General features: G+C 38.3%; 3 protein-coding genes across 12 annotated transcripts; 2 read left to right on the plus strand and 1 right to left on the minus strand.

Moving 5' to 3' along the window:
* The first annotated feature begins 2,140 nt into the window (after positions 1–2,140).
* On the plus strand, positions 2,141–4,544 carry LOC130999961 (putative pentatricopeptide repeat-containing protein At1g12700, mitochondrial). Its single transcript, XM_057925673.1, has one exon. It carries the CDS (start codon positions 2,261–2,263, stop codon positions 4,055–4,057), a length of 1,797 nt encoding a protein of 598 aa, XP_057781656.1. The 5' UTR covers positions 2,141–2,260; the 3' UTR covers positions 4,058–4,544.
* Positions 4,545–5,886: 1,342 nt separating this feature from the next.
* LOC130997061 (uncharacterized) lies at positions 5,887–8,470 on the plus strand. The gene is made up of 5 exons (XM_057922338.1): positions 5,887–7,023; positions 7,119–7,227; positions 7,321–7,563; positions 7,654–7,875; positions 8,132–8,470. The coding sequence occupies exons 1-5, from the start codon at positions 5,927–5,929 to the stop codon at positions 8,243–8,245; spliced, it is 1,785 nt and encodes a 594-aa protein (XP_057778321.1). The 5' UTR covers positions 5,887–5,926; the 3' UTR covers positions 8,246–8,470.
* Positions 8,471–9,398: 928 nt separating this feature from the next.
* Positions 9,399–20,031, minus strand: LOC130999962 (uncharacterized). Of its 10 annotated transcripts, XR_009093620.1 has the most exons (6): positions 19,376–20,015; positions 16,668–16,730; positions 13,185–16,011; positions 13,049–13,104; positions 10,341–10,403; positions 9,399–9,684 (listed from the first exon to the last, which is right to left on the minus strand). XR_009093620.1 is itself a non-coding variant. In XM_057925675.1 (4 exons), exon 4 carries the CDS (start codon positions 14,959–14,961, stop codon positions 13,918–13,920), a length of 1,044 nt encoding a protein of 347 aa, XP_057781658.1. In that variant the 5' UTR covers positions 14,962–16,011; positions 16,668–16,730; positions 19,376–19,431; positions 19,512–20,030; the 3' UTR covers positions 11,691–13,917. The 10 variants fall into 10 exon arrangements, 3 of the variants coding, with proteins under 3 accessions (XP_057781658.1, XP_057781659.1, XP_057781657.1); XR_009093621.1 differs by lacking the exon at positions 10,341–10,403; XR_009093616.1 differs by having other exon boundaries at positions 13,049–16,011.
* Between the last annotated feature and the right edge of the window lie 816 nt (positions 20,032–20,847).

Consider the following 20,847-nt stretch of genomic DNA (forward strand, 5'->3'; position numbering starts at 1 on the left):
TGATCGTCGGTCGTGTCCCTGCAACCAAATTAAATCTCGTTTGAATTATAGTATATCAAATAGGCTAGCTAGGTTCAATTGACTGGTCCAAATAATATAAATAAAGGCTATAATAATAGGATTATAGGAATCTTAATGTTTCTTTTAAGAGGGATTAAATGAAGACATGTTATTAGGATTCAGCCTCTGAAAGAGAGAGGTGTAGGATCGCTGTTGAAATACTAATATTACGAGGGTCCATAATAATAATAATAATAATAATAATAATAATAATAATAATAAGAAGAAGAAGAAGAAGAAGAAGAAGAAGAAGAAGAAGAAGAAGAAGAAGAAGCTTGGGGGCCATACATATTCAACAACAATATTACATATATATTTTAATTAAGAAAATTCTAAAATTATATATATCCTAGACTTCTAAAGAACCAAAAACAAAAATAATAAGGCCAGTCACTTATGAATTCTCAATTAATTCAGTAATTATTTTTTTAACAATTATTAATACATTTCCTATAGGTTAAATTCAAATAAGAATCCTTATTTGAAATCAAAATGGAGAACTATTCGCAACCATTTGATTGCGAAGTCTTATGGTGGATACATCATTTTGATCAATATGAATTATTCGAGTTTAAATTCTAGATAGAGCGATATTTTTTTTCCCTTTTTTCGGATGCATAAAATCTAACTTTGAATGCATTAATTTTATAGAATATATAATATATTGTTCTCATGAAAAAATATAGTTCTCGCAATAATCACACCATATATTACATTATATATATATATATATATATATATATATATATAATTTAAAAATGAAATGATTTGTTCGCGACTGTTCAGACAAATTCTCTATTCTCACGCTACTTGTGGATTCTCAATTGATCATTTCTATATATATATATATATATATATATATACACACACATATTTTCCTAAGAATAATTTAAATATGTATATGTCTCATTATTACTGTAGTTTGATTTATTATGCAGATATATATCTTTAATTAGAGGTAGCTCGACTTAAATGGATTCTGTGACCTCGCTATTAATGGGTCTGTTAAGAAATTATTACTGTTGTTGGACCTAAAGACTTGCACAAATACGGACAGCTTTGATATCATTAACAATTTTTTTTAGAAGAATCAAATTGGATTTATTATTGCCTCAATTTTCGATTTATAGTAAATTCGTTATTTCTAATTATTTGTACAAGTTACGAACTAAAATTTAGACATGCATCCAACGCCGATACTCAAACATATACTCCTTCCGTCCACGATACCATTTCCACATTTGTCATTTCGGTCCGTCCGCGTTATCGTTTCCACTTCCATGTAGGGTCCACAAACTTCCACTCAGAACAATAGTGGGACCCAAACTCCACTCACTATATATCCACTATTATCCACCATTTTTCTTAAAATCCGCGCCATCCACAATATGGAAACGATATCGCGGACGGAGGGAGTATTAAGTGCTTTTAAAATTTATAGTCTCGATTGTCCTTTCGTGTTGCAAAATTGACAGCACAGGAGCATAACTTAAACAATGTGTTTTAAAAGCCCCAAACAATTTAGAAATTGCATAATTGTGATATAATCAACAGATTGGTTGTTCGATCTGTAAGATTAAATATGATTAGTCTTATAATATCTTATTCGGTTGGGTAGATACGATTCGGTACTTAATCTCGAGACAATAACGCATATGATTAGTCACGACTTATGAGCCTTGATAATCTCGAACCAATACAATCTCAGTAATATTAGGACAATTCTATCTCGATCAACGAAGCCCCACTTTAAAGTCGAGTTAGAATGCTTTTTAGACAATAACTTAGATTGATTTAAAATCTAGAACAAAAAAAAAATGTGGTATTAAACTTCCGAATTTAACTATATAAAAGTATTAAACTTTAAAAAAAATTGCATCTTTTTTCAAAGTTCGTGTATTTTTTTTGCCATAACCCCAAAATTAAATACATTTTTATAAAACTAAAACAAAGAAATTAAACTAATTATGCACTAGGTTTTAAAGCATCTAACAAAAATATACTCATTTTTTATTTTCTCGTAGCCCAAATAATTTGAGCCCAATCATTATTATTCAAGCCCAAAATTCTGAGCCTACGAGAAAGTCGCCTTAATCCAAAATCGAAAACTTCATCAGTTGCAATTTCATGCCCTTTTTCAGATTCAATCACAACTCCTAACCAAAAGAGAGAAAAAAAGATTCAAACTCGCCGATTAACGATGATGAGGAGAAGAGCTGCTGTTTCTGCAATAAATTTGATTCATGGAAGAGGATTTCTCAATCGATGGTCGCATAAATCGGGTATTCTCTCTCCTCGATTCTCTCTCTTCTCTTCCGAGGCTTTTCAACCTAAGCAGCACAGAATCGATTTCAGCTGTGTTAAAGAATTAAATGATGCTATTGAATTGTTTCAAAAAATTAAGAGCATGCGGCCGGAGCCTTCTGTTCTCGTGTATAATAAACTTATGAGTGTTAGTGCAAAGATTGAGCAGTACTCCTTTGCCCTCGACGTGTTCGATGAAATGCTTAGGATGGGTGTCCATGTTAATGTTTACACCATGAATATTGCTGTCAACTGTTGCTGTCTCTTGAAAGATATAAAATCTGGCTTTGCTATAATGGGTCTATATTTCAAGAGTGGTTGCGGACCAGATGTCACGACATTCAACACTCTGATTAAAGGGTTGTTTTTAAATCAAAAGGTGGTCGAGGCTGGGAAATTTTTCAATAAGATTTTGCGTTTCAGAATATGTGAGCCTGATCATTGTATGATTCTAGCGATGGTTGACGGGCTTTGTAAATCCGGAAATGTCCTTCCAGCGAGAGATTTAGTTCGTAGATTAGAAAGAAGTAGGTTGAGACCTGATGTTAAGACTTATAATGCATTACTCGATGGGCTATGCAAATGTGGAATGGTGGATGATGCATTCCACCTCCTATCTAGGATGATCAACAAGGGTATTTCACCCAATGTTGTCACATATAGCTCGATGATTCAGGGGTTTTGTGACCTAGGGAGACTAGAGGATGTTAAGGTTCTGTTGAATGAAATGACTAATTCTAATATTTCTCTCAATGTCGTAACTTTTAGTATATTGATTGATGCATACTGCAAGGAGAGAAAGATGAAAGAGGCTGAGGAATTGTTGGAAATTATGAAGCAACGTAATGTATGCCCTAATGTTGTCACTTATAATACGCTGATTGATGGGTATTGTCTGAGAGGGGAAATTGACAAAGCACGACAAGTACTTGATTCCATGGTTGACAAGGGACTTAGGCTTGATATTGTTAGCTACAACAGCTTATTAAATGGATATTGCAAACAGGGGAGAATAGACGAAGCTTGGCTTCTTTTTCTCAAAGTTCTTTTGAAAGGTCCGGAGCATAATACATGTACTTATAATACCATGATTCATGGATTGTTTAGTAAGTGTAGATTTTCCGAGGGCTGGAAGCTTTTCGAGGATATGAAAGCTCGACGAGTTAGTCCTGACATGTATACTTATAGTACATTGTTGGATGGGTTGTGCAGGAATGGGAAGACTGATGAAGCTCTTTCGTTTCTGCACACGAATGAAGGGAAAGGAGTTAATCCTGATAGAGTCATGTACGGGGCTGTCATTAATGGATTATGCAAAAATGGAAAACATGATGTTGCGAGAGATCTTCTCAACCGACTTCCTTCTAGAGGTGTGCAACCTAATGCTCGAATATACAATATGATCATCGGTGCACTTTGTCAAGAAGGTTCTACGGAGGAGGCAAAATGTTTGCTTACAGAGATGCAGAGTCGTGGTTGTGCAGCTGACGACGTGACATACAACATCATGACGCGAAGTTTCCTAAAGAAGAAAGAGCTTAGCAAGGCAATACCATACTTGGAGGAAATGCGCGAAAAGGGTCTCTCGGCAGATGTTTTTACTCTTTCCATGCTAGTTGATCAAATACTAACCGAAGATGATTTTCTTCTCAAATTGATGAAGGATGTTTTGCCAAAGGATATTGTATCATAGTCCAATCGAATGCTCCACGTTTGAATGCATTACTTCATCATCTTGATGTTGGACGTTGAGCACTCCATATTACTATTTGAGAATTTTGTGATAGAATTGGCGTGCTCTCAACTTAGTATCTACAACATGATGCTCAACTCCCTGTACCGCGATGGCGTGAAGGGGAGGCGGAGGCGGAGGCGCAGAGGTTGATGGAGGAGATGGAGAGGAGCGGCTGCGTGCCTGATGGTGTGACATTCAACATTATTGTGTTGAATATGGTGAAGAACCAAAAGATGTGGCAATTCCTTTCATGGAGGAGAGGATTCGAGGTTAATTCGGAGATCATTTCTGTTTTGCTTCAGGAACTAAGAAGAGGAGAAGGTAAAGATGAGAAACTGCAAGAGGTTGTCAAGAAAGTTTTTGCTCAAAATCGACTTTGAATACACTTGTAGTTGTTGTAGTTAAATGCAGTGATCTTTTTGATTTATGCTTCGATGCTTCAAAAGTGTGCGTATTTTATGATGATTTACTATTATTATTATTTGTTTGCGTAACTTGTTATATTTAGATGAGCTCTACAGTTTGTAATTTCTATATCTTAATTCATGTGTTTTTTCTTGCAAAGGATTGAACTTCTGTTTCTGGGGTTGTTTGTGATGCAAATTCTTTATGGAAAAATACGTTTTTGAATGGTGCGAATCACGTCTTTATGCTGTTATACGTCTTCTCGTTTATTTGAAAGGGTGCAATTGGACCATAACCAAAGCTGCAGATTTAGATAAATGTAAGTATTTAAATTTCTTTATTTACTTATATAATTTATCAAAAAAAAAAAAGCGGAACACAAAATAATGCACCGACAAGACAATTTAAGTTTCAAGTAAGCCCAAAAGTACTCTTAAAAAGGTCCGAGAATTATGCTGCATGTGCTTTACTTAGAGCACCCACAGTGAGTGACTGACTTTGGGCTTTTATTTAGCTGACTTTGGGCTTTTATTTTTAATTAAAGGGTTAAGTACCAGATTGCCTCCTATCGATGGCGTCCCTATGGCTTTTAGCCCCCTAAAGTCAGGGGGGGAGCTGCCCACTACCTCAACGTGACTTTTTGGCACTATATTGCCCCCTATCGATAGGGGTCCTCCTAGCGTTTAGCCCCCTAAAGTCAGGGGGAGAGCTGCCCCCGTCGAAAGGCGAGGGGGGAAATTGGTACCAAAAAGTCACGTTGAGGTAGTGGGCAGCTATCCCCTGACTTTAGGGGGCTAAACGTCGCTATCAATAGGGGGCAATATGGTACGTAACCCTTAATTTAAATGAGTAGTAAAGAAAAAACTGAAAATATTTGGGCTTGTATGTTTTTTCAATTTTAAATTTATATTTAACTTTTAGTAATTAGTATTAATGCAATTTTCATTTTAAATAATTGTGTTATTTAAATGTGCGCAATTAAAATTAAATGAATAATACAAAAATCAAAACTAAAAAGATCAATTCAGCTATCAAGTCACCCCACTGTCGCCTCTTATCTATCAGGTCACCCACACTATGGATACTCTTATTAATTAGTATCTACTTTTTTCAGTTCGAAAATTCTTGTCCCAATTGTCAAACCAACTTAAGTTAGTGTCTTAAAAGTTAGATCTAATTCGCTAAATCTACAATATTGAAAATCAATTTTAAAATTAAATGACAAATTTATGATTATAATATAATTGAATGTTTATTTATAAGCCTGTTCGTAGGCGATTAGCTCCGCCCACATTCTTGGATACCAAGCAACACTATAAGCCCATATTCTTGAATCCTATATATATTGCCTCCTTCAATTCCCTTTCTTCTTCTTCTTCTTCTTCTTCTTCTTCTAAATCTATCAATTTTTTTTTATCGACGATGAATAATTCCGACAACGGGAAACGGCTTCTTGTGAAACGTAAGCATGAACAGTCCGGTATGTACTATTTAACTCCTCTTTCTCCGCTAGATTTATCCGAAATCTCTGAAGAAAGTTTCGACCTCCCTTTTCTGGTTCCAAACCAACACCCTCTTCACTCTCATTCCAACACTTGCGGCGGTTTGTTGTGTTTCATCGATCGAATTACTGGCAATAGTTATCTTTGCAACCCCACAACCAAACAGTTTCAGATTTTCCCTCCCAAGGAAGTCTCTCCATCCCCAAATTATTGGATCCATTTTGATGGTGGCTGTCTCGGCTACGATTCTAAATCTGATGATTACAAAATACTAAGAATTTGGCGTCATCATGGCTTAGGGTACACGAACCGAATTTTTGAGCTGTATTCGTTAAGAAGTGGTTCTTGGAAGGAGATTCCGAGTCCTGAATCTATGCTCAATTCTTGTACTAATAGAATTATATATGTTAGGGGTAAGTGTTATTGGTTTTCTTCGTCTGATTGGTTTTCTTCATCTGGTTCCGGAGTTGTATCGTTCGACTATAGTGAGGAAAGCTTCTCTTACTTGCCTTTACCACGAATGGCTCATAGAGATGGTTTTAGCCTCGTCAAGTTTGAAGATGAAGATTTGTTAGGCATTGTTTACTGCGGGCGACGAGGAGTTAGTTATAAGGCCCCTCAGATTTCGTCTTTGCCTTTGGGGAGTGAACCTGGTTACTATTTTGAGGCTTGGGTTTGGAGAGAAGGATGGGATGCAGTGTTTAATGTCTCTCTTGGTGGTGTTGTGGGAGCAGAGACGATATACAGGCCGTTCTTGTTTCTTCATGGAATGGATCAACTGGGAGTTTATGATTGGGCTAAGAAAGAGTGCAAGGAGCTTGGTATTTACAATGCAATCGAAGTTTTCTGTTACGTTGAGAGCAGCGTTGCGTTGCCCCGTGGAAAGCCAATCAATGGATCCCCTGTTCTTCCTACTTATGAGGGTGAGTGGCAAGGCATGTTCGGTGAGGACCCTCGTGAGTATGACTCTTCCCATGAAGCCTACGATGCAGATCTCGATGATTTTGCTGCTAATGGGTATGTTTTTTGGTGGACATGTTTGTATTTGTTAATGAAAAAGGAACTTTCTCTTGTATAGTTTCTTTTACTAACTAAAACATGTGTGACTGCAGATTCCGCGTCCTTGATGATATAGAGTTGGAGGAGGAGGAGCAGGAGAGGAGATACGATGCCGTTCTTGATTTAAAGATGGAGCCGGAGGAGGAGGAGGACGAGAAGGAGGTATTCTTGTTCATGATAGAGTGATTGTTTTATTTCAAGATCCTAGGAAATTTGGTTCAAAGACATTAAAAACATGTGCTTCTTTTCTCACAGGTTACGGATATTACATATTATTCTGCCGATCATGCATCAGATTGTGTATGTTGTTCTGAGTTAAACAACTATTACCGTGCTGCAAAGTATTTCGTAATCAAGTCAGATAGTGAGGATGATGTGCGTAAGAGTATTAGGCATAACGCGTGGTCATGCACTCCCTATGCAAACAAGAAGCTTAATGCTGCATATGAGGATGCCCAGAGAGTTGCTGATGGCTGCCCCATCTTCCTCTTCTTTTTTGTCAGTAACCATTTTTTTCACATTATAATTGTGTTTTTTTCATGAGCTTGCTTGAGTATTGACTGATGCTTTTCTCCTTGTGAAAACAAGGTTGATGGGAGTGGCCAGTTATGTGGTATGGCAGAAATGACTGGCCCAGTGGATTTTCACAGAGATGTGGATTTCGATTTCCGGCTGCGAGATAAACGGAGTGGAAGCTTTCCGGTGAAGTGGCACTTCATAAAGGATTTGGCAAACTTAAAAAATTTTAGGTTCACCATATTGCACAACAATGAGAACATGCCAGGGACTGACAAAAGAGACATACAAAGGGTATATATATATATATAATTGTCTGTGAAACCGGTTTCATGGTGAAACCAACTTTCCAATGACACAATTCAACATAAGTGTCATTTGTATGTTGAATTGTGTCATTGGAATAAGTGTCATTTGTATGTTGAATTGTGTCATTGGAAAGTCGGTTTTACGAGAGTTTTTGTGATAATTGCTTGTTAGAACAACCAAGTATGCAGCCGCCATTTATGTGGAGAAGATGATCATTTTTTATTTTTCTGTCTCTTTTCAGTTGAGCTACAAGAAAGGTCTGCGGATGCATAACATATTCAAGCGTCGTACGTCAACAACATCCCTACTCGATTTTATGCAGGAAGAGGGAGAAGGCAGGCTTCAGAAACAATGAGATGGTATAAATGCTGTGATGATGGTGTCAATTCCAGTCGGAACAACTCCACTGGATACCAGAAGTCGCCCTTATGAGCAGGGACGGATCCAGGATTCATCTTTAGCGGGCTGAATTTATTATCGTGTCACGTTTTTCATTAAATTTCCGCTGCTTTATACTATGTGTGTATTGTGGAGTGTTGTCGACACATTCTGTACAACATCGTATTCCAGACGAAGCAAAACTTTTAAGAACATTTCTTCCTTCCATCAATAAAAGTTGGATCTAATTCGCTATATAAGATCTTATTAACATTGGGATTTATATTGCAACGATGTGTATTTTGTATGATTAGTTTGATTAGAGATTTAGTTCGAAGTGGTCAAATTGCATACATTTTCTTGCAATCAGCATTTAAAACATCGGAATCAGAGAGCAGCGTTATCGACATTGATCTCGAGCCATGGCTGATTCGAGAGCTCTTCCTCCTCAAATTCCTCTTATTCTTGGTCTCAATCCGATGCACAATCACCCAATAAATCATAGTGCCTAACGTGGTGGCTAAAATGGTGGTGCCGATGAGCGCCACCGCGATGGCGAGCCACTTCTCCTGCCGGCCCACGACGATAAACGCGAGAGCCAAATAAGCGACGGAGATGAGCTCCTCCATGACTAGAGTAAAATTCGAGAACAAAATTGAATACACAGGAGCATAACTTAAACAATGTGTTTTAAAAGCGCCAAACAATTTAGAAATTGATAATTGTGATATAATCAGCATATTGGTTGTTCGATTTGTAAGATTAGATATGATTAGTCTTATAATATCTTATTAGTTTGAATAAATGCGATTCGGTACTTAATCTCGAGACAATAACACATATGATTAGTCACGACTTATAAGTCTTGATAGTCTCAAACCAATACAATCTCGGGTAATATTAGGACAATTCAATCTCGATCAACGAAGCCCCACTTTAAAGTTGTGTTAGAATGCTATTTAGATAATAAGTTAGATTGATTTAAAAACTAGAATAAAAAAAAATGTGGTAATTGTCACGACCGGCCTTAATTAAGGATAATTAATCCGGGAAAACCATGACTGGGGAAGGGAAATTAAGAAGCGGGTTTAGAAAGGGGTGCATAAAAGAATACTCAAAGAGTTTGAATATGCGTGAAATATTCCTTAAAAAGGAAAAATGCATAGTTCGCATAAAAAGGGTACTCAAAGAACTTGAATACGCGTTATATTCCTTAAAAGGAAAAATGCATCGTTAGGGGCTTGAGTAAAACTTTATCAGAGTTTGCAACGGAAGGCGTAACTGAAATAATCAGTGTTTACAGCGGAAAGCATAACTGAGATACATGTATGAAGACATGTATCCTTTCTGAGCCTACTTTAAGTTCGACAAAAGCTCTACTCAGCAACAACACTTCATCGCCCATCACAGCTCAACCTGCACAAACATAAACATCGAAGGGCTAAGTACAACAGTACTTAGTGGGCAGTTGCCAAGCATATAACATAACATCATTAACAATTTCACAATATCGCATAAGAGGCATGAGTTTCTTTCATATCCTTTGCTCATTAAACATTTCCAAATTCTTAAATAGCATAAGGGCATTCTTCATCATCAATCTTCATTAACAAACATCGTGTCGTGGAGAAGGCCTTCCCCAACGAACACGGGCATCGCGCCGTGAAGGGGGCCTCCCTCAGCGGTCACGGCATCGTACTATTGAGGGAGGCCTCCCCCAATAGACGCTGTAACACTGGCATAATGTCATACTGGCATCGCGCCGCGAGAGAGGCCTCTCTCAGCGGACACGGGCATCGCGCCGTGAGGAAGGCCCTCCTCAACGGACACGGCATCGTACTGTTGAGGGAGGCCTCCCCCAACAGACGCAAGCATTAAACATAAGCATAAACTTATCAGCATAAAGCATTCAAGCGTAAATAAGCGTAATCAAGCGTAAATCATTTAGCGTAAAGCATAATAAAGCTTAACTCATTTAAGCGTAATAAAGCATACCACGCTTGAAGATCCAATTTGCATTTTAAAGCATAACACTTGCATAGCATTTTATTTACGCGTAAGAAATTGCCCACCTGATTGCAAAGTTTTGCTAAGGTACTCTAACTCCTTGTGTAGTTCTTACTCTCGCGCTTGACCTTAATCACGAGAATATAAAATAAGACATTGCCTCGAGAAAAATTCTTAATAAATGAGAAAGCGTAATGCATGAATCTGTTATGCATGTACTAATTTTCTGAGCGATAATCGGGAATTCTACTATTAATCCACATTAATAGATTTAACTAATTCTCGTATAACGTGGTCGAATAAAGCTGTGATTCTTCCTTCCTCATCGGAATATTCTAGTCGTGAAATAAATCTCGCCTTTGTACTCGTTCGAAATAAAAGAACTATCTCGGCTTTAATCGAGGTGTGACCTCGTAGAAATTATCGGGCTTTTCGATAGAAACATAATTACTAACGTAATCTCAAATAATTAATAGGCTCAAAAGAGAGTAGCCAATTAATTAAATAAAACGAGTAGCTTAACTCAAATAAATAATGGCAGCTCAAAATAATAATTTGGCCTTAACGGAAACAATATTATAAGCTCAATAATTAAGAGGCTCAATAAGGCAGCCTGATAATTAATTAAGTAGAGGTGGGCCTGAATAAATAGTACGAAAGCTCAATCGAAATAATTCATTGGCTTAAGTAATTAAATAAATCTTAGCCCAAATGAATAAATAATCTAATAGTTGGGCTCAAATAAATGAAGTATGCTAGGCCTGGTTGTAATTAATAATTCAGCCCAATTGAAATGAAATAATAAAGGCTCATCTGAATAAATAAATAAATAAAGCCCAACTGAATAAAATAACTGAGCTTGATTTAATGAAAATTCAGCCCGTTCCTAAACCAATTAAAGGTGGCCCAATCATAAAAATAAAACAAGGCCCAATTGGATATAATAACAAAGCCCAATAATCAATTAAGTGAAAGAGGCCCATTAAAAAGTTAGGCCCAACTGAATTAACATTTCAGTCCATAATTTAAAATTAGCCCAAGAATAGAATGAATTATTCTGAGCTTAAAATTAAATAAAACTCGGCCCAAATGATGAATTAAACTGGCCCAACGAAATATAATTGGGATTAGAATAATAGCCTATCGTAAAATAAGCATAAGCCCAATCTTTAAAATAATTCAAGCCCAATAGAAATAATTAGAAGAGCCAATTAAATAAAAGACTGGCCCAGTTCGAATTTAAATGAAAGCCCAATCAATTAAATTGGAAGCTCAATTCCTTTAGAATAAAACAAACCCAAACTCAAGTAATTCGGCCCAATTAATATAGATAAAGGCCCAATTCGAATTTAGATGTGAAGCCCAAGCCATTAAAAATTCAAGCCCGAAAATTAAAATATGAAAGCCCAAGCAAAAGAAATAAAATTAAGCCCGATCTTAAATTTTTCGGCCCAAACTTAAAAGAATTCGGCCCAAAAGAAAATAATTCACAAGCCCAAATAAAAAAAAATACAAAGGCCCAATAGAATGGCCCAATCCTTCACATGAAATCTCGGTTCTTTCTCTCTCATTTTCACGACTTCTGTTCCTCAATTCCTCCACCCAAATCAGCAACCTCTCTTCCCAAATCTCGCCAGCGCCGCTTCTCCTCCGGCGAGCGCCTCGCCCGGCTGAGGGAGCCACCTCTCGCCCGTTTTCTTCATCGTAGAGCCCTAATCGTCAAACCCAGGTCGCTGCTGCGGCCGCATCTTCGCCTGAAATCCGCCGGGCTGCTGTCGTTTGGGAGCCATCGCCGACTGGAGTTGCTGCTGCTCGGGCTCGGTACCGGTCAGCGGTCGTCGTCTGGGAGAGCGCCGTCGTCGATCGCTGCTGCTCCTTCGTTCGGAATCCGTAGAATCAGTCGGTCTCTCTCAACATCAGTCGAGCTTCAGTCGCCTTCTATGCTCCAACCGGCGTCGGCTGCCGCCGAGCTTAGGTCCGGCGTCGTTCAGCTTCCGCCAGTTCCGTCCGGCGTCTTCTTTCCTCTTGGTTTCACTGAGCAGAACCCTCAAAGAGATCTCTTGTTCTCTCTCGATTTCACGAATTGTGAAGTATCGAGGCGAGCTTTCTCGCCTGATTCCGCCGTCCCGATTTTGTAACCCGGCCAGAGGAAGTTCCTCTCCTCTCTGAGTCTCACACACACGATGCATAGGTGGTCTCCAAAACAAACAGAGTGAAAGTCCTAACTTCGCGCTTAAATCGGCGTCTCAGCCTCATCCTCTGCCTTCCTCCATCTCCGGCGAGTCAGACGCCGTCGACCACCGGTCTCACTTGCTGTCATTGATCTGATGCAGACGAGATAATCGATAGTTCGCCGTTTTTGTTCTCGGTGTTCGTCACGGCAGCAGGGGTTCGCCGTCCCCTTGGTTCGTCCGAACCGGCAGCCGGCACTATATCTTAAAGCTAAGTCTTTGTTCTATCTTCCTCTTCTTCTTTGTATAAGTCTGTATATAAACAATAGTTTGTGGTTTGAAGTTAAAGGGATCTGTTCTGTGTTCCTATTTTGATAAAGTTAGAGATTAAACTAGGAACTATGGTTTGCAAATGTCAAAAGCATTCTCATCATCTGACTCATGTGAAGAATTGTAATTACATAAATTGATTTCTGTATATTGAGCGTGTGACTTGCTGGATCTATAAGCATATATACCCGTTTACATCTCTATATTCCTACTCAAACATGTGTCTGATGGTATGATGAGAAGATAGCTGAATTGCATTGTGTAGTATTTACCTGAAATGCTTGGTGTCGGTGGTTGTCTGTTGCTATGAATTAAATGGGGAAAGGAACTGAAATTGCAAATATTGTTTTCTCAACAAATGCAGAAAGAACCAAGTATGGAATGAAGAAAACTTAGGCCAAGACTTACCTCTCGATACTTGGCAGTTGGCAGCAGGAACTTCATCTCCCTTTCTGGTGCTTGGTGTATGACATAAGGAATGAAGTAAGTGGAATGTTTGGTGGAGAAAAACAAATGTAATGGAGAAGTTGGTGGAGTGTAAGAGTAGGTGTAGTGGTGGGGAAGCAAATGGTGGTAAATTCAACCTTGTAAAATACTATACAATTTTCCCCAAGCTGGGAAGTAGACTGTATTCGTGAACTGTAATAAAATACTGGCTTCTATTCTCTATCATCCGTTATTGTATCTGTTTGATATTTTTTTCCTTGCCTGCTAACTTGATAAACTATAATATAACTTAAATTAAATCCGTAGATTTAATCTGCTTTGCTGTCGGAAATAAATCCTCGACTTCTAGTAGCATTAATAAAATATAACTGCTTCCGTTTCTCGATTAATAAATAACATGACTTTGCTAAGTCAGTTATAACTTGAAAATAATAATTATTGAATGGCTCAATAATCATCGTCGCGTTTTTCTCATACGTTATAAAAGTATAACGCTAAAATAATAACTCCGTTTCTGATATTAAAAAAATCAGGACCATAAACTGGATTCATTTATAATAATTTGCATTTACTAGATTTAATTATAAATAAAAGAGCGGGCTACTACATACTACCCCTCTTAACAAAAATTTCGTCCCGAAATTTGCATATCTTTGTTAAAACAGTTCGGGGTATTTCTCCTTCATCTTGTTTTCTAGTTCCCAATTGCTGAACCTCGTTGTCTGTTGGGGCATTGCGTGGAGTAGTGTCCCTTTTGACCACAATTGTAACAACCGTTAGTCCCAGCTCGACAAACACTCCTATGCATTTTACCGCAATTTGGGCAAGGTGAAATTCCTCTCTGACTTTGGCTACCCCCAGTTGACTCGAGGTTAGTCTGTGCCTCGTACCTTGGTTGAATAAACTGTTCGGCCCGTTCATATTCTTGCCATACTTGCTTATTAATCGGATTGATATTGTCTTCATTGTTGTCCCACTTGCGCTTCCCTTTGAGAGTATGTAAGGCTCCTGGTAAGTCGTTTGGCGTTGAGATCAATGGTGGGGCTGACTTGTCTGACGGCATTGCGGCTTCAATGTCAAGTGCCCTGTTCAGAGACTCCGTATATGAGAGTCCTCCGTGACTTGCTAGAGCCATCTTAATTTCGTACCGTAGACCGGCACAAAATTTCTCTGCCATCTTCTCATCTGTGTCCACTTGTTGGGGAGCAAACCTAGACAGGTTGCAGAATTCCTTGTCGTATTCAACCACAGATTTCTTTCCTTGCTTTAACTCGTAGAACTCAGCTTCTTTCTTCTTCCTATAGCTTTTCGGAATATATTTATCATATAATCCTGTCTTAAAATCTTCCCAAGTATAACTTGCCCATTGTTCAGGTGTCAGAATTTTTCGACGTGCTTCCCACCAGAAGTCAGCCGATCCTGTTAGCTGGAATGAGACGCAAGATAGGCGCTCCTCATCATTACAACGTAGAAAGTTGAAAATGCGTTCCATTGCACGCACCCAAATCTCAGCTTCAGCCGGTTCACTCGTTCCGTCAAACGTAGGTGGATTTTGCCTTAAAAAGAGTTCTTCGACTCTCCTAGTTGGGGGCGGAGGGAATGGGTTATGTCCTCGAGCATCTTGTGGTTCTTCGGGTACAGCGTTACGGTTTCTGCGATTGTTATTGTTTCTCGCAGGGCTTCCTCTCTTAGGCGGCATTCTGGTAGCAAATATGTGCCAATTAGTACACTCTAGCATAATCTAATACAAGCCTCAAAAGAATTCTTGTAAATGTCAACTTATTATAACTTGTAAACAAGTCATAACTCCAATGACAGCAGTGATGTAGTAAGCTTTAAGGGTCCTTAGCATCTCATATCCATGAGTCATATAAATTCTTAAGCATATAATATCTCATCATCTAAATTGGATACTTAGGCATAAGTCATGGAGATTCATAGCGGCTATAAAATCATGAGCTTAAGAATTATTCTATACGTATCACTTATCTTGCTGCCTTCACTATAGCCACCAAAAGATACAATCTAATTTCTTCTATGTTTGCTTCTATGTTCTGTCGTAGTGGTGATCTCATATCTTAATAGTTCTATGTTCATAGGGATTCATTCCATAGGCATACTTAATCGTACTTACGTAAATCATTTCATTCAATAACAACATAACATAGCTATTAACAGTTACACACTTTTGTTATCACGATAGTTCTCATTTTTAGTAAACATTAACTCAAAACTTGGAAGAGCATACCATTCTGCTTCGTTGAGTGTGATGCGATGAAGTGCTGAGCTTTGTCGATTGAACTCTAGACACTTTAGTGATCCATTCTAAGTTTGGCTTAAATAAACTCTTAGGCTCAGAGCAAACGAACTGCTCTGATACCACTCTGTCACGACCGGCCTTAATTAAGGATAATTAATCCGGGAAAACCATGACTGGGGAAGGGAAATTAAGAAGCGGGTTTAGAAAGGGGTGCATAAAAGAATACTCAAAGAGTTTGAATATGCGTGAAATATTCCTTAAAAAGGAAAAATGCATAGTTCGCATAAAAAGGGTACTCAAAGAACTTGAATACGCGTTATATTCCTTAAAAGGAAAAATGCATCGTTAGGGGCTTGAGTAAAACTTTATCAGAGTTTGCAACGGAAGGCGTAACTGAAATAATCAGTGTTTACAGCGGAAAGCATAACTGAGATACATGTATGAAGACATGTATCCTTTCTGAGCCTACTTTAAGTTCGACAAAAGCTCTACTCAGCAACAACACTTCATCGCCCATCACAGCTCAACCTGCACAAACATAAACATCGAAGGGCTAAGTACAACAGTACTTAGTGGGCAGTTGCCAAGCATATAACATAACATCATTAACAATTTCACAATATCGCATAAGAGGCATGAGTTTCTTTCATATCCTTTGCTCATTAAACATTTCCAAATTCTTAAATAGCATAAGGGCATTCTTCATCATCAATCTTCATTAACAAACATCGTGTCGTGGAGAAGGCCTTCCCCAACGAACACGGGCATCGCGCCGTGAAGGGGGCCTCCCTCAGCGGTCACGGCATCGTACTATTGAGGGAGGCCTCCCCCAATAGACGCTGTAACACTGGCATAATGTCATACTGGCATCGCGCCGCGAGAGAGGCCTCTCTCAGCGGACACGGGCATCGCGCCGTGAGGAAGGCCCTCCTCAACGGACACGGCATCGTACTGTTGAGGGAGGCCTCCCCCAACAGACGCAAGCATTAAACATAAGCATAAACTTATCAGCATAAAGCATTCAAGCGTAAATAAGCGTAATCAAGCGTAAATCATTTAGCGTAAAGCATAATAAAGCTTAACTCATTTAAGCGTAATAAAGCATACCACGCTTGAAGATCCAATTTGCATTTTAAAGCATAACACTTGCATAGCATTTTATTTACGCGTAAGAAATTGCCCACCTGATTGCAAAGTTTTGCTAAGGTACTCTAACTCCTTGTGTAGTTCTTACTCTCGCGCTTGACCTTAATCACGAGAATATAAAATAAGACATTGCCTCGAGAAAAATTCTTAATAAATGAGAAAGCGTAATGCATGAATCTGTTATGCATGTACTAATTTTCTGAGCGATAATCGGGAATTCTACTATTAATCCACATTAATAGATTTAACTAATTCTCGTATAACGTGGTCGAATAAAGCTGTGATTCTTCCTTCCTCATCGGAATATTCTAGTCGTGAAATAAATCTCGCCTTTGTACTCGTTCGAAATAAAAGAACTATCTCGGCTTTAATCGAGGTGTGACCTCGTAGAAATTATCGGGCTTTTCGATAGAAACATAATTACTAACGTAATCTCAAATAATTAATAGGCTCAAAAGAGAGTAGCCAATTAATTAAATAAAACGAGTAGCTTAACTCAAATAAATAATGGCAGCTCAAAATAATAATTTGGCCTTAACGGAAACAATATTATAAGCTCAATAATTAAGAGGCTCAATAAGGCAGCCTGATAATTAATTAAGTAGAGGTGGGCCTGAATAAATAGTACGAAAGCTCAATCGAAATAATTCATTGGCTTAAGTAATTAAATAAATCTTAGCCCAAATGAATAAATAATCTAATAGTTGGGCTCAAATAAATGAAGTATGCTAGGCCTGGTTGTAATTAATAATTCAGCCCAATTGAAATGAAATAATAAAGGCTCATCTGAATAAATAAATAAATAAAGCCCAACTGAATAAAATAACTGAGCTTGATTTAATGAAAATTCAGCCCGTTCCTAAACCAATTAAAGGTGGCCCAATCATAAAAATAAAACAAGGCCCAATTGGATATAATAACAAAGCCCAATAATCAATTAAGTGAAAGAGGCCCATTAAAAAGTTAGGCCCAACTGAATTAACATTTCAGTCCATAATTTAAAATTAGCCCAAGAATAGAATGAATTATTCTGAGCTTAAAATTAAATAAAACTCGGCCCAAATGATGAATTAAACTGGCCCAACGAAATATAATTGGGATTAGAATAATAGCCTATCGTAAAATAAGCATAAGCCCAATCTTTAAAATAATTCAAGCCCAATAGAAATAATTAGAAGAGCCAATTAAATAAAAGACTGGCCCAGTTCGAATTTAAATGAAAGCCCAATCAATTAAATTGGAAGCTCAATTCCTTTAGAATAAAACAAACCCAAACTCAAGTAATTCGGCCCAATTAATATAGATAAAGGCCCAATTCGAATTTAGATGTGAAGCCCAAGCCATTAAAAATTCAAGCCCGAAAATTAAAATATGAAAGCCCAAGCAAAAGAAATAAAATTAAGCCCGATCTTAAATTTTTCGGCCCAAACTTAAAAGAATTCGGCCCAAAAGAAAATAATTCACAAGCCCAAATAAAAAAAAATACAAAGGCCCAATAGAATGGCCCAATCCTTCACATGAAATCTCGGTTCTTTCTCTCTCATTTTCACGACTTCTGTTCCTCAATTCCTCCACCCAAATCAGCAACCTCTCTTCCCAAATCTCGCCAGCGCCGCTTCTCCTCCGGCGAGCGCCTCGCCCGGCTGAGGGAGCCACCTCTCGCCCGTTTTCTTCATCGTAGAGCCCTAATCGTCAAACCCAGGTCGCTGCTGCGGCCGCATCTTCGCCTGAAATCCGCCGGGCTGCTGTCGTTTGGGAGCCATCGCCGACTGGAGTTGCTGCTGCTCGGGCTCGGTACCGGTCAGCGGTCGTCGTCTGGGAGAGCGCCGTCGTCGATCGCTGCTGCTCCTTCGTTCGGAATCCGTAGAATCAGTCGGTCTCTCTCAACATCAGTCGAGCTTCAGTCGCCTTCTATGCTCCAACCGGCGTCGGCTGCCGCCGAGCTTAGGTCCGGCGTCGTTCAGCTTCCGCCAGTTCCGTCCGGCGTCTTCTTTCCTCTTGGTTTCACTGAGCAGAACCCTCAAAGAGATCTCTTGTTCTCTCTCGATTTCACGAATTGTGAAGTATCGAGGCGAGCTTTCTCGCCTGATTCCGCCGTCCCGATTTTGTAACCCGGCCAGAGGAAGTTCCTCTCCTCTCTGAGTCTCACACACACGATGCATAGGTGGTCTCCAAAACAAACAGAGTGAAAGTCCTAACTTCGCGCTTAAATCGGCGTCTCAGCCTCATCCTCTGCCTTCCTCCATCTCCGGCGAGTCAGACGCCGTCGACCACCGGTCTCACTTGCTGTCATTGATCTGATGCAGACGAGATAATCGATAGTTCGCCGTTTTTGTTCTCGGTGTTCGTCACGGCAGCAGGGGTTCGCCGTCCCCTTGGTTCGTCCGAACCGGCAGCCGGCACTATATCTTAAAGCTAAGTCTTTGTTCTATCTTCCTCTTCTTCTTTGTATAAGTCTGTATATAAACAATAGTTTGTGGTTTGAAGTTAAAGGGATCTGTTCTGTGTTCCTATTTTGATAAAGTTAGAGATTAAACTAGGAATTATGGTTTGCAAATGTCAAAAGCATTCTCATCATCTGACTCATGTGAAGAATTGTAATTACATAAATTGATTTCTGTATATTGAGCGTGTGACTTGCTGGATCTATAAGCATATATACCCGTTTACATCTCTATATTCCTACTCAAACATGTGTCTGATGGTATGATGAGAAGATAGCTGAATTGCATTGTGTAGTATTTACCTGAAATGCTTGGTGTCGGTGGTTGTCTGTTGCTATGAATTAAATGGGGAAAGGAACTGAAATTGCAAATATTGTTTTCTCAACAAATGCAGAAAGAACCAAGTATGGAATGAAGAAAACTTAGGCCAAGACTTACCTCTCGATACTTGGCAGTTGGCAGCAGGAACTTCATCTCCCTTTCTGGTGCTTGGTGTATGACATAAGGAATGAAGTAAGTGGAATGTTTGGTGGAGAAAAACAAATGTAATGGAGAAGTTGGTGGAGTGTAAGAGTAGGTGTAGTGGTGGGGAAGCAAATGGTGGTAAATTCAACCTTGTAAAATACTATACAATTTTCCCCAAGCTGGGAAGTAGACTGTATTCGTGAACTGTAATAAAATACTGGCTTCTATTCTCTATCATCCGTTATTGTATCTGTTTGATATTTTTTTCCTTGCCTGCTAACTTGATAAACTATAATATAACTTAAATTAAATCCGTAGATTTAATCTGCTTTGCTGTCGGAAATAAATCCTCGACTTCTAGTAGCATTAATAAAATATAACTGCTTCCGTTTCTCGATTAATAAATAACATGACTTTGCTAAGTCAGTTATAACTTGAAAATAATAATTATTGAATGGCTCAATAATCATCGTCGCGTTTTTCTCATACGTTATAAAAGTATAACGCTAAAATAATAACTCCGTTTCTGATATTAAAAAAATCAGGACCATAAACTGGATTCATTTATAATAATTTGCATTTACTAGATTTAATTATAAATAAAAGAGCGGGCTACTACAGTAATACATAAAGAGGCGGTCTTGCCAGTTGCACTCTCACTTAAATTATGATTTGTACCCTAACTTGAATCCATATTATGATCCTAACCGTATATATAACACTATTTTATTTTAGATGCGGGTCAACCTGGTTGCACGGTGCAACTGGTTGCACCCAAGTTTTTGTAATACATAAAAGTACCCAACTTTCTCGAGTCAGAGAATTTTTTAGGACAGTAACTTATGTTGATTTGGAAATTAGGACAAAAACTTTCGGACTTGTAAAAATAGGACACTAATTTTTTTTAGAGTAAAATATGACATTAATTAATAAGCATTGTAAAAATAGGACATTTTCTCAGCCGAGAATTGGCTGAGAAATGTCCTGCGGGTGCAACACTTATTAATATGGTTGCACAAAGTTTTTCTTAATTTTGTTTGCGCACATTCTTAATGGAATTTTTTTTGCGCATAAGATTGTTATTATTTGCGCAAGTTAATTTTATATACGTTAATTTTATTTGGTAGAATTTATGCGTGAATTTAATTTGGAAACTTGGAATTGTAATCTTGAGGAATGATGCTAGTGTTAGGGCATTTTGTTTTTGCGCAATTTGAATTTTAGTTGGAAATTTTTGCGCAATTTAAATATTTGTTGGGTATTATGTGCAAATTAGATTGGATTTCCACTTAAATTGAATTAATTGAGT

This window comes from Salvia miltiorrhiza, chromosome 8 (assembly GCF_028751815.1).
Source record: "Salvia miltiorrhiza cultivar Shanhuang (shh) chromosome 8, IMPLAD_Smil_shh, whole genome shotgun sequence".
In the NCBI taxonomy this organism is placed as follows: Eukaryota; Viridiplantae; Streptophyta; class Magnoliopsida; order Lamiales; family Lamiaceae; genus Salvia; species Salvia miltiorrhiza.